This window comes from Cynocephalus volans, chromosome 2 (assembly GCF_027409185.1).
Source record: "Cynocephalus volans isolate mCynVol1 chromosome 2, mCynVol1.pri, whole genome shotgun sequence".
Lineage (NCBI taxonomy): Eukaryota > Metazoa > Chordata > Mammalia > Dermoptera > Cynocephalidae > Cynocephalus > Cynocephalus volans.
The window spans coordinates 81,775,961-81,795,806 of NC_084461.1; the positions used below are offsets into that span (position 1 = coordinate 81,775,961).

Genomic DNA, 19,846 nt, shown 5'->3' on the forward strand with positions numbered 1-19,846 from the left:
TGGACAGGTTTATCTTAGCTACCATTAAATCAATATGGATCAATATACATAGTTTAAGTAACTCAGTGAATATATATATTTGTCTGAAACCTGGAAAATATATTCTTAATGAGTCGGCATTTACTTTTGGAAAAAAAGTCCTTTATGCTACTTAGAGGTCAAATGATATTTCTTGTCTAAATGTACCTTACTTAAACACACAATGAACTCTTTAGGAGTTTGTTATTACTGTACACACATATCTGCATAGTGTTTTCGGGATCTATGGTGTGATGTGCTCTCAACTAATAGAAAAGTTCACTGAAACGTAAGGTATGCGCTTATCACTTAAACTGCAGGAATACTACTAAACGGAGTGAGTACAGATTCACTATAGCAAGTAGGCAATTCCAGCCCTTCCAGATCAACATTCTTTAACCAAAATACCAAAGATCAAGAGTCCAATTTTACACTCTTAGAATTCTACAGGACAATGTCAGATACCTGGTTTCTTCTACTTAAGGACTATTTGACTGATAAACTTCACATTCTTATCTTCTCATTGCTGTTGTCTTTGAAGTTTCCATTACTAGCAATTGGGGAGAAGGTGAGTTAGTTTTAGCACTTTAGTCTCCTGTCCTGTAAAATAATCTCTAAGTTCCCTTCAAGTTGTTACATTCTATGACTTCATCTGCACTGTTTAAAGCCCGTACAATCTCTTCCTTTTTTAGGTCCCTTGCCTTTGCCTTTAGGAAGGTGCACTATCCTGAAGCTGAGGTTGGGGCAGATGTGTTCCTGGCAGCCTGAGCACTAAGCCGTGATTCCATTGAATCTACTTTCTCCATGTGCTTTTTCCATTCTCCAGCTAGTACTGTACAAAGGAATCAATAGGCTTTATGAGTGGTGCTGTATCATTACCTATGATATTTCCACTATGAAGAAATGTGTTCTAAGATTTAAGCAACTATGTCACAAAATAGACTTTTATGTTTTGTTTGGAGGTTGGGAACCTATATAAAAAACATCCCATTTCACCTACACATCAGCCAAGATATTTGACTCAAATAAAACTATAGTTGGCGGCTCATACTCTGAGAATTTAAAAAAATGAAGGAAAGAGTGCACAGTCAGTCAAGTTAGTAGAACCAGGTTAAAGCTCTCTGTTATAAATACCATACTCTTGGTTGAGGTATGCAATAGGCTCTTGCAATGAAAGAACCAAACTCTGTTTCAAAGAATTAAAAAAAACCCAGGTATATACTGAGTCTCTTAAATTTTTAATATTGATACCTAACTTAAAAAAGTAAACAGCTATCTGAACTTCTACATTTATGAATTAATTTTCTCTGAGTGTCAGCCATCACTTTATTAATAACACGTACTCAAATAACACCTCTCCTATACAACCACAGTATACTGTCTTGTGGATAATTAATGGACTACTTTTAATGTTGGTGATCTATTTATTTTAAATTAAATCCAAAAGTCTCTCTAATTCGCTCAAGGAAATATCATTTAATTTACCAACACTTTATGACAAAACTGGGTGAAATATTCTTGTCTCATATATTTAAGCATTGCCTGAAGTCCATTTGGCAGGAACTATATAGAAGGCTAACTATGGAAAATGCAGTTTAATTATTTGTATATAGCTATGTGGGATATAAAACGCCACATATTTACATACTGTTGATACATTGCAATAATAAATGTTTTTTATTCCTAAAAATAACTTGCCATGCAGAATCACCAGAAGAACAAGTATCTTCACTGTTTCAAACAACTTTCCTGTTCCATACCTTTTTTTCCAGCCCTTCCAATGAAGATCTAATAGGTAATTAATTCTAATGAAATATGCTTTTGTATCTCTGACATATGATATTCACTTAAGAATGTAAAGATTATCTGTTAATCATGAATACAGTGGAATGTATGAACAGAACCCATCAAACCCTCATAATGAGAGAGCTTATATTACTTAGTCCAGAGTTCAATTCGTGTCCACCACACTTCTCCAGTTTGGTGAAGCACAACAACGCACCCTTGGAATTGGGGTAGAGAAGAAAATACTCTCGTGGGTTTGCTTAAGGGGAAAGATCAAATTCTTCAGTCTCTATGAAGCCAAATAAAATCTTTCCTTTAACTGGACTCCAGTGTAGTCAATACTTTTGTGTAGAGATCACAAGTTCTCTTGCTTCAGACTGGTTCCCTATGGGAATAACTTGTATCATATGTAAACTACAGAAAATCCTAACTAGACTTTACTACCAAGAGTATGAATATAAATATGGTTAAACTTACCTTAAATGTCATTTATAGTATGCATCCTCAATGGGTAATATGACACCCAGGGGATAAAAACTGGTTCTTGGGGTGTAACAAAAAAATCTTAGATATTACAATGATTAGTGGCCCTCCAAAGCTCAACACTTCCTGACAAAATCTTATTCTTTAGTATTTCACTTCTCTCATTAAATTAAATGAAATCTTTCTGCTTAGGGGAAACATGAAAACATGTTGAGGAACATTGATTTAAGATCAAATAAAAGCCAAGTTTTGTCTCTAAAATCTTTTATTTCTTCTTTTAAAATCAGGGCCAATTTTTATTTTTATCCAAATATCTGTGTATACCTTTCCATCTTTCCTTGCTTCTTAGCTCTTATCTTATTTTCTCTTCATTACTCCCCTTTGAGCCAGTAGCTGATGACTGGTGTGAACATCTTTACTCTGTTACTGGTCTCTAAATGTTACCATTTGCTGAGGTGTTGGGCCCCTGCCATCACAACAAAGTAGAAGATGCAACACAGAGTCATACTCACAGACCTACCTGTGTCAAAGATTGAATAATCTGTCTATCTCCAATTCTTAATACATGTTAAAATATTAATCAATATTGTAAAATGATATCAAGAGAAGGGGCAAAGAAAAACAGGAACAACTTCCTTAACATTTCGGGTTAGCGTCTCTCTTAATAAATTAACTCTAATACATTCATAATTCTAAGGTTTATCTTCACAACTAGTCAAAATAGAAAAATGAAACAACAAAAAATATCCTATTCCTATTACTTGATGTTTGCCTGATACAAAGGGGCATGAAAACACATGAAGAGTGAACTTAATGACTAAAGTATTTTAATGATTGCATCTCTGTTACAATCTACAACCATTCAGAAGAGTAATTACTTTTACTTTAGAAAATTTTACTAAAATAAATTATATAATTATCTCCTTCATTTAAACTTTCTTTTTTGCAAAATACTTCATATAACAATATGTTGCAATGGAATATGGCTGGCCACTTTGCTCAGCACGTGTGTGTCTTACACATGTAAGTTACAATTCAAATTGAATTTGGAAAGTAGAAAATCCTTCAAAGTACAAGAACATTGGTTTAGGAATCTGGGGACAGACAGGAGACATCTCTGATTTATTATTGTTTGATTTTTTGATCCTTAGTCAACTCATTTGTAAAACATAAACCATACAATGTATTCTGTAGGGGGTCTCATAAAAGTTTGGGGGCTGAAATTAGCTGATGAGTAATGCAAAAAGCAGCTTGAGGTGAAGTGGGACAGGGTCCATACAGCAAGGGGAAGGCCACACTGAGGCTTTGGTGTCCTCCCCCACCCTAACTTTCATTGCATGCACCACTGAGGCTCATGAGAAGGCTAATTCTTGGATTCGGTAAAGTATCATATTATGCTGGTGATATGAGAAATTTGTATTTGATTATAATATAGCACAACAACACTATACCTGAGAAAAAAGTGAAATTATTTTATTTTCCCCAAATCACCCACAGAAGGAGACTTCCCCAGATTATAGCATCTTAGTACTTCCTATGTTAGAGGACAAGGAGATAGAGCAGAGATCATAGAAAACATGAGTGTGACCTGCTATAGGGATTACATTCTTCTTGTAAATAGAAAATTAGGAGAAATGAGCTTTTCAGAGAGTAGCAGGCCCTGTGTTTTATATGATTACCTCTCTCCAAAGAGCAGAAAGCTCTTCTGATGACATCTATTAAAATAAACAAAAAAGGACATTGGCATCATTTAAAGAGAACTAAATGCTGATTTGAAGTCCTACATTGTATATTTAACATATATTAAAACAAAACAAAAATGGCTACACTTTAAATACTCCTGCAAACTGAACTAAAGCATCATTCTTCAGGAAGGATTAGAGAAAATGTTTTGTTCCATTATTATCTGATTTGCTACACTGCCTAAGATTCAGAGTTGATTTTAGCTAATAGTGATTAATCCTAAAACCCAACCCACTTCTAAATTGTGATCCTTGGGAGGTTTTCTTGCATAATTACAAGAAGTTATATACAATGTTTTGTGAAAGGCAATGCTTAAGGAAACCTAATTTACAATTTTTCATAGGACAATGTTTGAAAAAAAATTCTTCCCTGAAATTGAGATAAATTTGGGAAAAAATGTATATGTTGAGTATTAACTTGATTGATGTGCCAGTATATCCCTCTGAACTGGGCATATAATCTGTATACTGAAAAGAAAGTTGTAGTACTAGAAACTCCTAAGTGTCAATACTTTTTTAACTTTGTAAAAGGAATTTTAGGCAACTTTGGAGGTTTATAATGTAAATCAATGAAATTCTATACAGGTTTTCTTCTTTCCTTACTTGCACATTTGTGAAGAAAATGTTTAATGTAGCTTTAAAATTTATATGTTAAATTGGAAGATTTGCTTAGTAAACTTAGCTAGCGTTTATGTCAGGGAAAGCATAAAGAAAGATGAGCAAAAGGGCATGGAAGTTAAGATTTACATAATTTTAAGAAAATTAATCAGTACAAGGATGGGGGTATCAGTTGTAGATCATTTTGCTTTAGTATTTCTTTCTTTGATGTTTGGGGGTCTTCCTGTTTTGCTTTTGTGGGGAAAGGAACAAAAATTACATCTGGGACATGTCCGATTCCTCTGCTAGCTCTAAAAAAAATAATCGTAGCAACAACAACAAAAAAAGCTTCTATAAAAATCATTTGAAAACTACCATAGACTTGAAGCATAATTTTGTTGGTGTGGTATTACAGATGTCGATTAAATTTTCAAAACTGAAATTTCTGCTGTAAACTCAGAGTGACCTTCAACATGTCTGCTGTAATTACCGTACATTTCATTGCTCAGTAATATGAATGCTAAGACTTAAACTGCAGGTGATAGAGACATGCCTTTGTTTTCACACTGATATTTCTTCTTACACAATGCTCCCTTTTTAGTCCTTGATCACAAAGGCCACTTAAAATGTGCTATGGTTTGTCATAATATTTAGGAAATTCATAGGTCGTTTAATAGCAGCAGCCTTTCTACATGGGAAGAACACGATAAGGTATCCTTAAGAGCCTATTGTCTTCAGATCGCTGTATTATATTCCCATCGCCTGTGCCAGTCCAGTTCCTCCTCCTTTGCTTGTGCTTCCTCCATTTTTTAAAAAATCACTTGACTACACAGAGCTGTCTCATGTCATTCTTTGCATACATCACCTCTGTTTTTTCTCTCTTCCTGCATAATGGCCCAGCTTTTCTGAGAGTAGCTGTTGTCCCGAATGTGATCCTTTACTAAAATGGGATTGAATGAAGATGCTGCACAAATGATCTTGAAGCAAAGGAAAACTAGGCATTTGAAAAGGACCCAGAGAGGAACGAGTTATGAACCAGAGTGGCCTCGATGAATTGCTGTAGAGAGAATTCTCGGTTTTGACACAAAAGGAACTCATGGATACCAAGAAAAACCCAGGGAGAGAATCTCGGTAGGAAGCCGGCCTCACAGGCTGGTCGGGACAGAGGGCTGAAGCGTGTAGCTTCCAGATATGAACAGAAACAAATGTTCCTCATGACTAACAGTTAAGCATTCAAACAGGCCGTTTTGGAACACAAGGTACCTTGGGAAGTTGACATTCCTTCATAATTCATGTTCATTGTTCCTCTAGGTAAAGTATGTGTCTCCCTTTAGTTATTCTGTTAGGAATTGTACTTTAAAGGCAAGAGGACATTTTTGATAATGCACCTCTTAAGACTTTTCATTAAAGTACCAAATTTAAATTCTACCTTTTTGTGCACTCTGACATTTTTGTCTGGCATTTTCATTAATTTTGCGACATACATAAATGTAGCTGAAATGTTAACTGATCAATACTTTGTCTCTCTCATGTAGCACTAGTGCTCCGTTCCCCAAGGACCACACAGCAGAACAGAAATTAAATGTGTAAAATATCAAATGTTAATGTTAAACACAGCGGCACTTACTGTATAACGACAGAAAAGGCTAAAACAATTCCAAATGGACAGATGGTACCACAAATTATCTACAATCACATTTAAAGATTAAAGTTTGTCCTGTAAAATAATTCTCTGACGCACACTGAAGTGTGTCCTTTTACTGATAGCTCAGTTGTCCAATTATTTTTGTGCTCATTACAGTGAGAAATGACAGTACTGAAAAGAAAGAGAGAATGTGCACTCTTTTTTTATTTTCCATGTTGCGCCCACTGACATCCACAAGAACACAAATGTCTGGTCAAGAGCCTGATGAAAATTAGGCCCAATTTATGAGACATTTTCACATCTACAATAGATGATTCCCCGAGACAAGCAGTGCCTTCTGCACCATACACACGTCTGTGTCCGCTCTTCGGCAGACAATATTCATAGCAAAATTTAAAAACCTAATTCGTACCACACAAAAACAAGGACATTCCCAGAAACATGTTTGCTTAGATTTTATCCATCACCTTCCAGACGAGTTTCAGCCTCTAATATCATCAGCTTGCTTGGAATCTTCCCTGTAGCACATAGATAGTGCTAAAGAGGCTGGGGCTGCTGTAACCCTGCATTTCTTGTGTTCTCCACTTTAATTGATATTGGGACAAAAAAATTATTGTTTTTCATTTTGATTTCATTATTCTTTATTTATTTTTGGATAGTAAATTAGAAAAGAAAAATAAAATGGAAGAGAAAAAAGGCACATAACATTATAAAGTTTACCAATCTAGGCCTAAAACCGAGCTGTATAACGGTGCAAATGCATGTGCTCCATGAGGTAGCTGCATTTATGAAAAAGTGGGCCAAGTGGATCCAATGTTATAACCATAGACCCATGATCCATCAACATGGAATGATGGGAACAATATGTTTGTAACAAGGGGCTGTTGCTCAGACTCTTCTAATGGAAAGCAGTTCTTTTCAATAAACTGGCCTAAAATGGCTCTGGGTATGCAGTGATGTCTTTGATACATTTTGGTTTAAAATACATCATTTAATATCTACAAGATGAATAAAAATCCTATAATAAATTCTGAATTATTATGATATCGAAATTACAAGGTAGACATTTTAAAGCTCTTTTAGAAAGGAAATAATATTTGCTGTGTGGCCTTGGGCAAGGTACTTAACTTATCTGTTCTTCAGTTTCTTTCTTCTGTATATTGGAGAAATAATAGAGTCTACCTCATAAGGTTGTTGAGAATATTAAATTCATTAATTCATGAAAAACAGTTCCCTGGAACATAGTAAGTGCTTAGTAAATATTAGTAGTTATTATATAAGGATCTTTTTTTATCGGAATTTAATCTGAGGTTAAAATAGATGATGGATAAATGACTATGAAATGGTTTAGAATATAAATGGAAACTTCAGGGAAAATTGCTACAACAGTATTAAGTTATGTCTATCATGATTTACTAACTGGCTTTATTAGAGCAAACCCTTATTTATCTGGTATCATTGAAGAATGAGTTTCTCCACATAAGAGACATTTTCAGAATGATTGATTGGTTCATCATTGGTCAATTGATTTAGTCAACCATTTATACTGGGAGCTTGCTCTGCTAGGAGAGTATCTGCTAGATACTCTGCAGATGATGCTGGAGTACCAGGATGAAAAAGGCAGAGTCCCATTCTCATAGAACTCCCAGGGCAGAGGTAAATAAATGAAGTTTGGTTTTGTTATTAGTTGTTTTTATCACATTTGATAGAATGTAATTTAGTGCTTCTTTTTTCCAGTGAAACACAGTTAATATTATGGTTTCTTCTCAAAACTACTGTAGTGTTCCTCATGTGTGTTCCCACTGTAGTTTGTGGTCTTTTTTCTCACTAGTGTCAGCAGGCCGTTTTCCTACCTTTCTTGCTCCTGTTGCTTTTTTTTGTAGAGCTCTTACATTCAGCTCATGTTTCATAGAACAGAATCTATCCAAAACTGACCACCAGCTAAGAGAGATATTATTACATTTCTTCCCCAGTGAACTTTGACTCCTTTACAGTAAAATCACTCAAGTAATATCAGCTACATGTACCTGTTTCTCAGAATCCCAGTGCCTGAATGGTTTTTGTTCTGTTTAGAATCAAAAGGAAATTGTGAAAAAATTTCCCATCTTGAATTCATTTTACATGAGTGACTTCCGGAAGCCAGAAGTTTATGAAGACTTCCATAACACAGTCATTCTAAAGTGTTCAGAATGAATGTTCCTGAACAAATGATATAATTATATACATTTCTTTGTTTTCAAATTTTACAAACAGCTGTGAGGAATGACTTTAGAAGGAGTAGATCAAAAATAGCAGCATGACCTTTTCAGCAGAATTTTTTTGCATCTCTTATAAGGCCCCATAGAACCTGGAAGTAATAGTATAAAATATACATAGAAACACAGTATCATTTTTTTCTCATTAACATCAAAGTGCCTGTATGCTAGTGAAAAATCAGAATAAAGTTTTCTTAGTAGTACCCTGATATATTTATTATTTGAAAGAGCTACTAAAAGAACAATGAGAGAAGGAGATTTAAAAAACAAAAACTTAATGATAATGACAATTGCTTTCTTTAAGGAGACAACAACATGTCTATGGGAAGCAGGCTGCCTAACTTTCTGGTAACTTACAACACAAAGGGACATACACACTCTTTGTTCCATGTGCTCAGACTTTAATGAAAGTCCCATACAAGGCCTGAGAGGAGGACAGAACTCAAAGTACTAAACAGATGTGCATACACTCATTTGAATGGTAATACTAAAATGTTGATTTGTTACTATAATTAAAGCTCTTATTGTCAGCTCCCATAATAAAGTTGTATTCTGCTTAACTGGCAGCTATAAGGAAGCATAAGGTACTCATATTCTAACAAACACGAAAATAAAATAAAGGATTTCAAAAGAAGGACTCCACTTAAACTTCATACTGAAATCCTGAATAAACAAAAATAACATGAGAGCAGAAAATCCCAGCTAAAGCTCAGAGGAAAGTATGCTTTTGGATTTTCTAGCTCTGCCAGTTGGTCTCATCAGCAGTTTTTAAATAATCAAAGTAAAAGGCTACAAGATGAACATTGTTAGAGGACTATTTGGATCAAATTTTCACTTACAACTGTTAAAAACCTGAAAACCTCAGAAATAATAAAAGGTCTCTTATGTAGGTCACATCCACTTCCAGTTGATTCACATATTAAAGCATTACCAAGTAGCATTCTACTGCCAATAATTTTCATATTTTGAAAAAATAGCTGTAGAATGAATAAAATCAAATTGAGGATGGTCAAGATTATTATTTTTCACACTGAGGACTTTTCTTGGCTCTCCTGTTGGGATTCGGAATTATGCAATATGTAAAATTTTACTTTTTAACTGTCACAGAAAAAAATTATATACCGGCTGAGATGTCTTGCATTCCGGAAATCTGAGGGGTGGGGGGGGATGTATTCTTGGACTCAGACCTTGTACAATCCATCGGGTTCCTGCCCACGGCAAATCTGTCCACTCAAGTCTTAAAATAGGAGTTTTAAAATGCCCATATCAACATAACTGTTACTATAGCCACAGAAACATGCAGCTATGATTACTGAATTTAATGAATAACAATGTAAGTAATACAGTATGATCATACCACAAAAGCAGCAAGACTCCTTGGGGGTGAATCCCAATCAAAGCAACTATTAACGTAGTATGCAGCATTGACGAGCACCATGACACAACGTTTCATTCTGATAAAGTTTCTTAGTAACAGCTGTAACGAAAATGAAAATCTTTTTAGAATTTGCAAGACGAAAAACCATCAGATATACTGAAAAATTCTTCAAGCTTATTGAGATTTAAAAAGGATTTAGAAAGTTAATAAACTTATAGGAACATAGCAAGCACTTTGGCTCACAAGTTAAAGGGAAAAGTATTTCTGGAGAAAGTGGAAAGAACTGACATAAGAGAAAATTCTTAACTGAATGTATATGTTTAAATAATGTTGTCGTGTAAGTTGGATAACTTCGGTCATAAGAAAAAAATCTCTAACAGATCAAAAATTTTTTTTGGCTATTCACATATTATGAAACAATTTTAAACTCAAATTTTATTGTGTTTTTAAGATTCATCAAATGCTTTAACATATTTCAAAGTGAAATGGATAACTTGGAATGTTTTTATTTAGGGTCTTAGAGAAAAACCTGTCAAGTACTTCTTTAGTATAGAAAATAATTTTTTTTTACAATTTTAGTAGGAATCTTCCCTTTTTTTACTATCATATTATCTCTCTTTATCTTCTCCCCCTCCCCACAATAAATTTAATCTACAGATTCTATAGTTTCTCATTACTTTTTCATAATTTTGGAGTTAGGGAAAAATTTATGGCAACCAAGTGCTTTACAAAATCTTTCATTAAAAAGGTATATGAGAATTGATATAATTTAAAATTTAAAACTAAGGCATGCCTACAGCTATAAAAAAGAATAGCCCATGTACTACATGATGGTTCAAAAAATTACATATAGGTATATTAATAGTTAGAATAATTATGTCGTCAGGTTAATATTTTGCTACTTCCAAATATACTTCAATGTTGATCTGGTATTTTTAAGAAGTAGTTATGTGAAATTTACCGAAGTCAAATAAACAAAAATATATGTGTTAATACAGAGACATGTACGTGCATCCCAGTTTTAACAATTTGCTAAAACTGCAATTCATTTCAAGCTAAGTAGTTTCCCTATTTGTTTTTCTTCTTGGCCCCTATCACCTTCATTTAAGAGCTACTTTTGTTACTTTTGTCTATAATTAGGGAGAAATGTAATGTGTATTTCTATTTAGATAGACGTTGCATTTGTAACACTGTCTTTGAATAACTTAAGATCCCACTGTTTTGGTGAATTTATTCAATTAAAAATAAAAATATATTTAGGCTTCTAATATCATAGCAAAATAATTAAATATGTCAAGGCACGAATAAGTACAGTAAAATTTATAGCCATAACAAATACATTTTATTATAGCTCTGTCAATTGGATGTTAACGTTTTTCTTAGCACTTTTTCTTAACTTGATATCAAGCCTAATTTAAAGGTATAAGCCACAGATATCAAGTTTAATTTAAAATTGCTTCATGATAGAAAAATCAGATTTCTTGATTTTCTATTTTGTTAGCTAAAATGCCAATAAAAGTTCACTTCTAGAAGATCACAGTTAAAATTTAATTAACAGGAAGATTTCCCTTAGAAGATGGAGATCTTCTTAGAAGATCTGTATTAGAGGGGAAGAGCTTTATGCTGGGCTCACTTTACACACACCTGCACCATACCTGTGGGTGGTCTGGACATATATTTGAACCTCAGCTTTTGGCATACTCATTTACACATTCCATGGCAATCAAACTGTATTTTATGTTCAAAATGATCATTCTGTTGCCAAAACATGAATACATATCCATTATATGCAGCATCTACAGTATCCCCTTTCCTTTCTGACCACCCCTATCCAATTTATCAGTTTGGTATTGTCCTTGTTTGATCTTTTAACGAAAGAAAGAGAAGGGAAAAAAAGGAAGTAAGAAAGAAAGAGCAATTTTCAGTAAGTAGATGATCAAAAATTCCATAGTCTTCCCCCCTCCATATCTCTGAAGTTTATTTGAATTTACTTCGATGTTTTAAGATATCATCAGGTCTTCCCAGAGGGATTAATCTTTCCTTGCTTTTTACCTGTTTAGAGAGTCTGTTTTCCTCTTCAATGTACTTCTGTTCTTTGGGTATTAATGTTCGTAAGCTGGCTTTCACCTGTACATCAACATATGTGTCTGTTATGGATTAATATATTACAAATGTTTACAAGTTTTTCACGTAGTTCAATTTGCAATAATTTCTAAAGTTGCAAAGTTCTGGCTGCTGTGCTCATAAAATATAAATGTATACAGTTGCACATGCATGCGCTTCCCTTTCTTAGGCCAGCAGGTAGTGGCCAGAGCACAACCACAGCGGCAGTCGCCAACTATAACAGAAAGCGTGGGTGTGCCAGGCAGTGGCAGAAGCGTATTCTCCAGGATACATCAAGGTTTAGAGAAAATGAGGAATGACAGAAATTCTCTACAAATCAGGAACAAAAGCTTTCATGAAACTGAACTCTTTAGCAGTACAAAAAAGCCAAAGTTAAGACTTACAGCATTAAAAATCACATCTATTTCAAGATAGATGACCCCCTTTGTTGGCCCTGTCAGCTGCTTGTTTTTCAAGACGTAGGCTTTCTGTTCACCATTTTGAATCTGCGGGAAAAGGACATGACAGCCGTCTGTCTCGCGGTCTCCACTGAATACACTCCCTCGGTGACCTTTGACCCCCAGCTGCTGAAACTGACAGAGAACCCAAAACAACTGTGGCAATTCTGACAAGTACCTGTTCATTACCAGGATCAAGTCTGTCAGGAAAAATTAACTATCATGGGATTCAACATGGCTGTGAATTGAGTATGTTAAAATTTTTAGTGTTCTTATTACAGACCTTGGTTGAGAAATGACAGACGTAAAGCTAAGGGGTTTTTTTGTTGTGTTTTTTTCCTTTTTTTTTTTTTTTACGTGAGCAAAAGCAACACAGAACAGTGTGTCAGGTGAATAAAACTTACAGACAGCAATGGTATAGCAACTTTGCCCAGAAAGTCAGCACTTCGATCCCGATCTTCATCGTAAACTGTCACTTCAAGAACTGAATGGATATCTTTAACATTGCTGCATAATAAGTATATGTAAGAAAAAAAGATTTTATCAGTGGGAAACACGAATGAGAATGGTTTTGAAAATTTAGAAAGCTCCAGCTATTTTTGTGTGTGTGTTTTTATGTATGCTATTTGCATACACACATATACAAGATAGCTTGAAATCTGACAGAATTTCCCATAATGCACCTTAGTTGACTGCAGTGATGGTTCTATTATCTAAAATTTTGAACACCATTGTCATTTCAAGTTATAATTTTTTAATGAAATATAATTTCCCAGCAGGATGAGCACAGAATAAGTTATTGAAAAAAAAAATCAATAGGAGGCACTGGTGGTTTTTAGATTTTTATCTCATTATCACAATAATTCCTATCTTTCCATTATTCCCACATAAAACACCACCAGATTTGATATCAGTAAGACTCACACTATATTTTATATAATTATTATTTTTTATAATAATAAGACATCTCCTTTTTGTTTACAGCTCTCACCAAAACATTGACTTAGTTTCTGTTAGGTTTATAGTAAAAATTAACAAACATAAAATAGAATGAGGATAATGTAACATTTATAGCTATTGTACCACCCTGGAATTTAGATTTTAAATAGTGTTCCATTATGTTCCAAAGACAACATATGTTAATAAACAACTGTGTGAGCTCTTCATATTTTTGTTTCTGGAAAAATAAGCACAAATTGTTGATAGCATTTATTCTTTGATCAAACTGTTTACCAAGAAAACATGAATTAAGAGAAAACAAAAACGTGAATATATTCATTACTGAGAAATCCCAACCACATGTGAGAAGAGGCTTTATCAGGGCACAATCAATTAATGGCTTTGATAATAATCAAACCTATTCATTCAATTATGCATTCCAGAGAAAAACACTCTCCACAACCTTCTCAGGAGTGCAAGTCTCCTGTCCAGGCTTTCATCTCTTATAAAAATGTGGAATTCTTTAAAAATAAATTGGTTGGATAATTAAATTCTGATTAGCTACTGCCTCTTAAGCAGAGACATTATAGAAATTAATGAGGAATTTAGCAGTTTTTCATACACAAAAAAATAAAACTATGTTAGAAAACTTCTAAGAAGTACTTCTGTTTGGAGAGTTTTCCTTTGTTCAGAATTTATTTCTAAAGCCCAATGCAAAAAAACCGAACTTAGGAGACACTATAGTGTAGCACCACCAGCATGACTGAAAAGATTTACAAACTTTTTAAAACAAAAGGGAAATTAACTCAAAGGGTGTTTTGGTATCTAGGACAATACTTAATATTCTTATTGTGCTAAAATGAAACAAACCAAAACTGAAGCATCGGCCGAATTTGTGACCGGATCGTTTGCTGATTTCAGCAATGGAACAAACAGAGCTTTGTCCTCCTCGGTGTCAATGCAATTGGGAAGAATTTCAAAGGAAAGTATAAAAGGAAGAAGCAGTATGGCGATTCAGTTAATGGTAGCAAAACCCTTCGTCGAATCATAGTTTTTAAAAAATGTCCATGAAAACAAAGAAAAATGGCGTACCCTTTCCCCAGGTTTCACAGGAAGTTAGGAAATTCATTGTTGTGAGCAAAGGCAGGCCAGATGCATTGAGTTGTGAATCCGTTAAGAATAAACAGACACATTAAAAATCTAAAAAATAAAATGTACCACCACTTCTGAAATGAGCCCAAGGTAATGCCTACTTACAATGTGAAGACCTTGTTCCACTCAGGATTGAGATTTTTGTAGACAGTGTGTGTTAGCAGCCTATCGTTGTTCAGTTCTACCACACAAAATGGGTCACTTTTACCTACAAAAGATTTTTGGATGAATATTTTTAGTATAAATAGCACTGACAGTTCAGTGTCATGATCATGACCATATCTCTTTTCCAAAAAAAAAGTGAAGTAAAATTTTAAGAATTTTTAGAAAGCCACCATCAAAATAGAGTTTGATGTAACTGGATGTTATCAATTGCTAAGATTCATAACAATTTAAAACCTGAAAAAAGTAAAAGAAAGCAAATTATATAGCTGGCATTTTAATTTGCAATTTTCTTTTCTCTCTTTTCTTTTTTTACAAAAATTAGACTAACTGCCAATTGTAAGGGAGAATGTGGTGACGCACGTCCATCTCTAAATCACTTTTTACTTAATTCTATAATGACCATTTGAAAAGTTCACTCCCTTTGCTCTTATGCACGTATTTTTCAACTCATCTGATTCACTAGTGACTTGTAATAGAAATATCTAATCAAGTTTATTTGGGGAAAACTGCTATATTGCAGAATTACAACATTTTAACCTCACTAAGATTTACTTTCTTCTGAGGGTATCTACGGCATCACAAGAAGGTAAATTAGACCCTCTGAGGCAGAAAAACTTCTGTGATTTGAAACTTAACATCAAGAACCAATCTGCATGTTAAAGAGCAGTATTTTTTTCTGTCCACCGAGAGGAAAGGATTTGGAAGTTATCTGTTTACAGTGACTCTGCCCTTCCATAGTCAAATCTCATCCATTCTGCAATTATGTTTTGTGATGTCCTCAATATTTCTGTAATGTCATGTCCTGTATTATAAGAACCCATAAAGTCAGAGGCTCTGTGGGGGCAGCATTAATGATATTAGTGCAGCATGTAATTTGTTTGATATCTTATACAAATGACAATGAAATCAATATTTAGACAAAGCTGTCCAGAGGTCATATCTTTTAAGCTACAATATTGATTTAGACTACATAAGAGGTTAATGTGCATATTATTAACTTTAATGATAAAGAATAATTGTTTTAAATGCATTGTGAATTGTAGTCACAGTAGTTTACACTTCTGTGAAAGCTTAAATATCATTGAAGATTTTCAATTAAATTTTAATGGGAAGGAATTCATTAGCTATTATTGACAGATAAGCTATGTATTCCCATACAGCAGTGTATTTACTTTCCATATTGTAGTTCTTAAAATGAGCTGTACAAACTTTGACTCACTTTAATTTAAATTATTAATTTTTTATTAAAAAAGAGATTTAATGTGTGTGTTAGTTCAGTGGCCTCATCCACCCAAGGATAATTGCATATCTTAACATTATGGTAGTCTCAATTTTGGGTCTTGGGAATAATTTTCAATAAAGAATAGAAAACTGGAAGTCCTTGAAGTCTGTTGAAAATTTTACTTCTGGCTTAGGATCTGTATTATCTTCTTTCCCACATTCTTCATTCATCTTGCCCTACCTCTTAATCACCCTCACTTTCAACTCACACAGACCCAAGAAAATAGTGTTCGTAAAAGAATATTTTCTTCATTAAAATGCATTGTAATAGGTTTTATCTGATACATCAACTTTATTTTCTTCCATAGAATTCAGGCACAAGCATAAAAAGGCAAATTCAAATAATTTTCAAAATATATTTAAATGTAAGCCACTAGGCAAGACCTTCCCCAATATCTGTGCCATATCTTAGTAGTTAGTAGGCCACACACATAGGAAAAGCTCAGTAATGTTCTGACTAGATTCACTCATTTAACAAATATTTATTGCAAGTCCCAGGCAGTGTTCTATGTGTTAGAAAGACAACAGTGAATAAAACAATTTTTAAAAATCCCTGACCTCATGGAGTTAGCACTAAGGAAGGAGACAGACAATAAATACATATTTCAGTATTTTAGAAGACGAGAGTACTATGGAGAAATACAGCAGTGGGAAAGGTGAGGGGGAGTGCTCGTATTATATGCAATTTTTAAGAAGGCTGCAGAGAAGGTTTGCTGAGAAAGTGACATATAGTCAAAGAAATGAAGGAAATGAGGGAATGAGCCTTGGGTTAGTTACCCAAAAGAATAGGTAATGGAAAAGCCAGGAAAATGGATGTTCCTGGGGTTTCCAGGAATATCCAGAAACCAGTGTGAGTGAAGGAATGAATTGGGAGGTTGGGATGTGGGTGTAGTAGATGACACAGAGAGGTCTGGGGAGAGTGGCAGGCCTCTGAAAGGACTTGGCTTTCACTCTAAGTGAGAGGGGGAGCTTTCAGAGGGATTTGAGTCGAGGAGTGACCTGATCTGATGGCTGCAATTTGGAGAGTACAGCAGAGAGAAAGCAATGGAGGAGATAGGGAGAAACATTAGGAAGCTATTGCAATCACCTAAGTGGTGGAAAGTGGTTGGATGCTCAATATATTTTGAAGGTAGAACCAACAGGATTTGCAGATGTCAATATTGTACAATCAGTCTAATATGCCCTAATATTATTATTTGAAGATAGAAAATAATTCATGGAGCTTAGCCAAGCCAGTCCTTTTCTTCAAGGACAATAAGCATTCAACAAGATGCTCAGACTAGATATCACTAGAATCTGACAAAGAGGAAATTTAGGTAAGGAAAGAGGAGGCAATTTTATGATTAATTTCTATTCATCTTTTCCTTCTAAAAAGTTATCTTTTTACAGTTATTGGTAATGAATGCCAACATCATGTCTTTACACACTGTTATTTTTCACTAATATAGAAAATATCCTTCTGCCACTGCATGATTCAAGGGCAATTAAAAATTAACAGCAATTTCAACCAAAATATTAGTAAATGTACAATAACAAATTCTATAAACTCACCACTAAAAGGCACCACTACTACAGTTTTATTTTAAAGAAGTGGCTACACATAGTTAATGTGCATATCTGGTTTGCTAAATAATGCTTTAAATGACTGGCTTTTCAGTTCCTAAATTTTGCAGCCTTGATTATCTGCCACTTAAACAAACAAAAACAATCAGAGAAATACTAGTGATGGACTTAACCATTAATTATCTCCTTAATTGCGCCTTCTTTTCATCCTTTTATCATTCCATTTAGACCCTGTGATATGCTGCTGGGCCTGCTGACAGTACCTGAGTTGTGGGGTTGGCTACAGGGTGGAGTGCTGATGTCTATAAACTGCACTAAATTCTGCAGAGCTCCAGAGAGTGACACAAAGCAGTCTCCTAAATGTTTTTATTCAATATTGTATTGCTAGAAGTGCAAGAAATGAAAGCAGCATATTGTTTTTGAATTTTTTTTTGAATATTTAAAGAGCCTAAATGTATGAGAACACAGATTGTATAATCTCTTGTCTCCCTCTCACTTATTTTTGTCATAAGACTGAAACTGATCTGTAGGTACCGAAGGGCTTTTCCTTAATCCCCATAATTTTGGCTTAAAAGTGCCTATCCCTCTCCTCCCACTTGTTAGCAATGCAAGAAACTGGAAAATTTGATTTGGATAGAGGATAGAAATTGCAGCAGTGCTGAGTGAGGGTGACAGCTACAAGAGAATCAGCCTTCCTTGAGACTATGATAATTTTCCATGTTGACAATTTTCTAGAGAGAAATAGGAATAAGAATGCCTTTTTAAGCATTCAGACTTATTGAGTGTCTGCTCTGCTCACCCCAGAATTATAAGTATGATTAAGACATAGCCCAGCTCTCAAGGCATGCACAATTTAGTGGGCATGATAGACATGTAACTACGCGATTATAATACCGGGTTGTAAATTGCCGTAATACAGGTAAGTGAAAGGTGCAATGGGAGCAATGAGAAAGAAGCAAGCCATTCTATAACTCTAGAACAGGAGGGGGAAAGGAAGCGAAGATCATTTCCCCGTGGAGATGACCCTTGAGATCTATGGTGACCGTACATCTCTCTCACCAGCATTTTTAGAAGTGAAGAGCAGACACGTAAAAAATGGCCTTTAACAATTTATGATTAGGAATATTTAGCTTAAATCTATTTGTGTATCCCTTTAATAAGGTGTCTATAACACAAAAGACCTAGATATGTGTTACATAACTGCTATAACATAGACACTTGAAAATATTATGTTAGGACTGATGCATTTATCTGTAATCTAGTTAAATATTCAGGGCTATTTTTTTCCCTATGGATTTTTATAGGAAAAAAAAAATCTTCCATTGAAGTTAACATTAGAAAGAGACTCTTTTACCCTAACTCATAGAACTATATCCATTACAAATTTTAAAACATATACAGTATTACCACAATTCTTCTTTTGGTGAAAAGCCTTTCCTACAACAATACAAACAAACATTGGAATTGTCTCCAATTCTGTCTCTTCTGGCAATCTTCAAAACAGCACCAAGGATTAGATGGGGTGCACTGAGTGGCTAATTCTGTCTCACTCTTAGCTCTTGCTCTTGAGGTCATAACACTGACATATTGATAAAGAACTGTGGGAAAGTCTGCACCGCCCCTGCTCACTTGCTACCTGTTTTGTGGGCAAGTGGATGACAGTTTGTGCAAACTACTGTTTTGAGCATTAAAGTCATTCAAAAGATACTGAATGATATTCTTGCTCCCAGAATAGAGAGTTAATCCTGATCCATCACTGGTGGGCTTTGTCCAGGGTCATTTTGCTGCTGACAAGTGGCACAGTTTGCTCATGTGATGTGCTATAAAAATGTGTGTGTATGGGGACCCAGTGATCACTTCTTTGTTGCCATGTCTGAAAACACAGAAGGCTTTCAATAGCATAGAAAGCAATTTGTACCCATGGGGGCCTTTTATTTTGGGTCTACCTTGCACAAATTAAGTTCTTTGGTTTTATTTCCTCACTTGCCACACTTTGAAATGGCTATACTTTAATTTTTTAAAAAAATATATAATCAAGGTTGCCATCTTTCCTTTTTGCAAACTGGAATTTCAATCATAACATATAACAATGTTATAGTTGAGGGAATTCCATAGGGTCCATCAGGACAAAAAGCAACATACATTGAAGATATCTTCCGAGCCTCCTCATATCACTGGAGATGGGGCTTTGACCTTAGCCTTTTTCATCAACTGACCTAAACATATTTTAAACATCTGATTGGTAGAATTACATTAACTGACAGTCTTCACTATGTCCCCAC

The 19,846-nt window shown here is 34.6% G+C and overlaps 1 protein-coding gene across 18 annotated transcripts in view; it reads right to left on the reverse strand.

Annotated features, from left to right (window-relative positions):
- MCTP1 (multiple C2 and transmembrane domain containing 1) overlaps nt 1–19,846 on the reverse strand; it is a 536,345-nt gene that overhangs the window by 132,510 nt on the left and 383,989 nt on the right. For 15 of the 18 annotated variants that reach the window (XM_063085528.1, XM_063085527.1, XM_063085526.1 and 12 more), the window contains 5 exons: nt 14,661–14,763; nt 12,869–12,971; nt 12,411–12,512; nt 11,956–12,030; nt 9,883–10,002 (listed from right to left, as the gene is read on the reverse strand). The exons of 1 other annotated variant lie outside the window; for it this stretch is intronic. In XM_063085528.1, coding sequence (XP_062941598.1) covers nt 9,883–10,002; nt 11,956–12,030; nt 12,411–12,512; nt 12,869–12,971; nt 14,661–14,763 — 503 coding nt within the window. Of the gene's footprint in view, nt 1–8,919; nt 8,950–9,876; nt 10,003–11,955; nt 12,031–12,410; nt 12,513–12,868; nt 12,972–14,660; nt 14,764–19,846 lie in introns of those variants that run through there. 2 more of the 18 variants (XM_063085540.1, XM_063085541.1) reach the window with 2 other exon arrangements.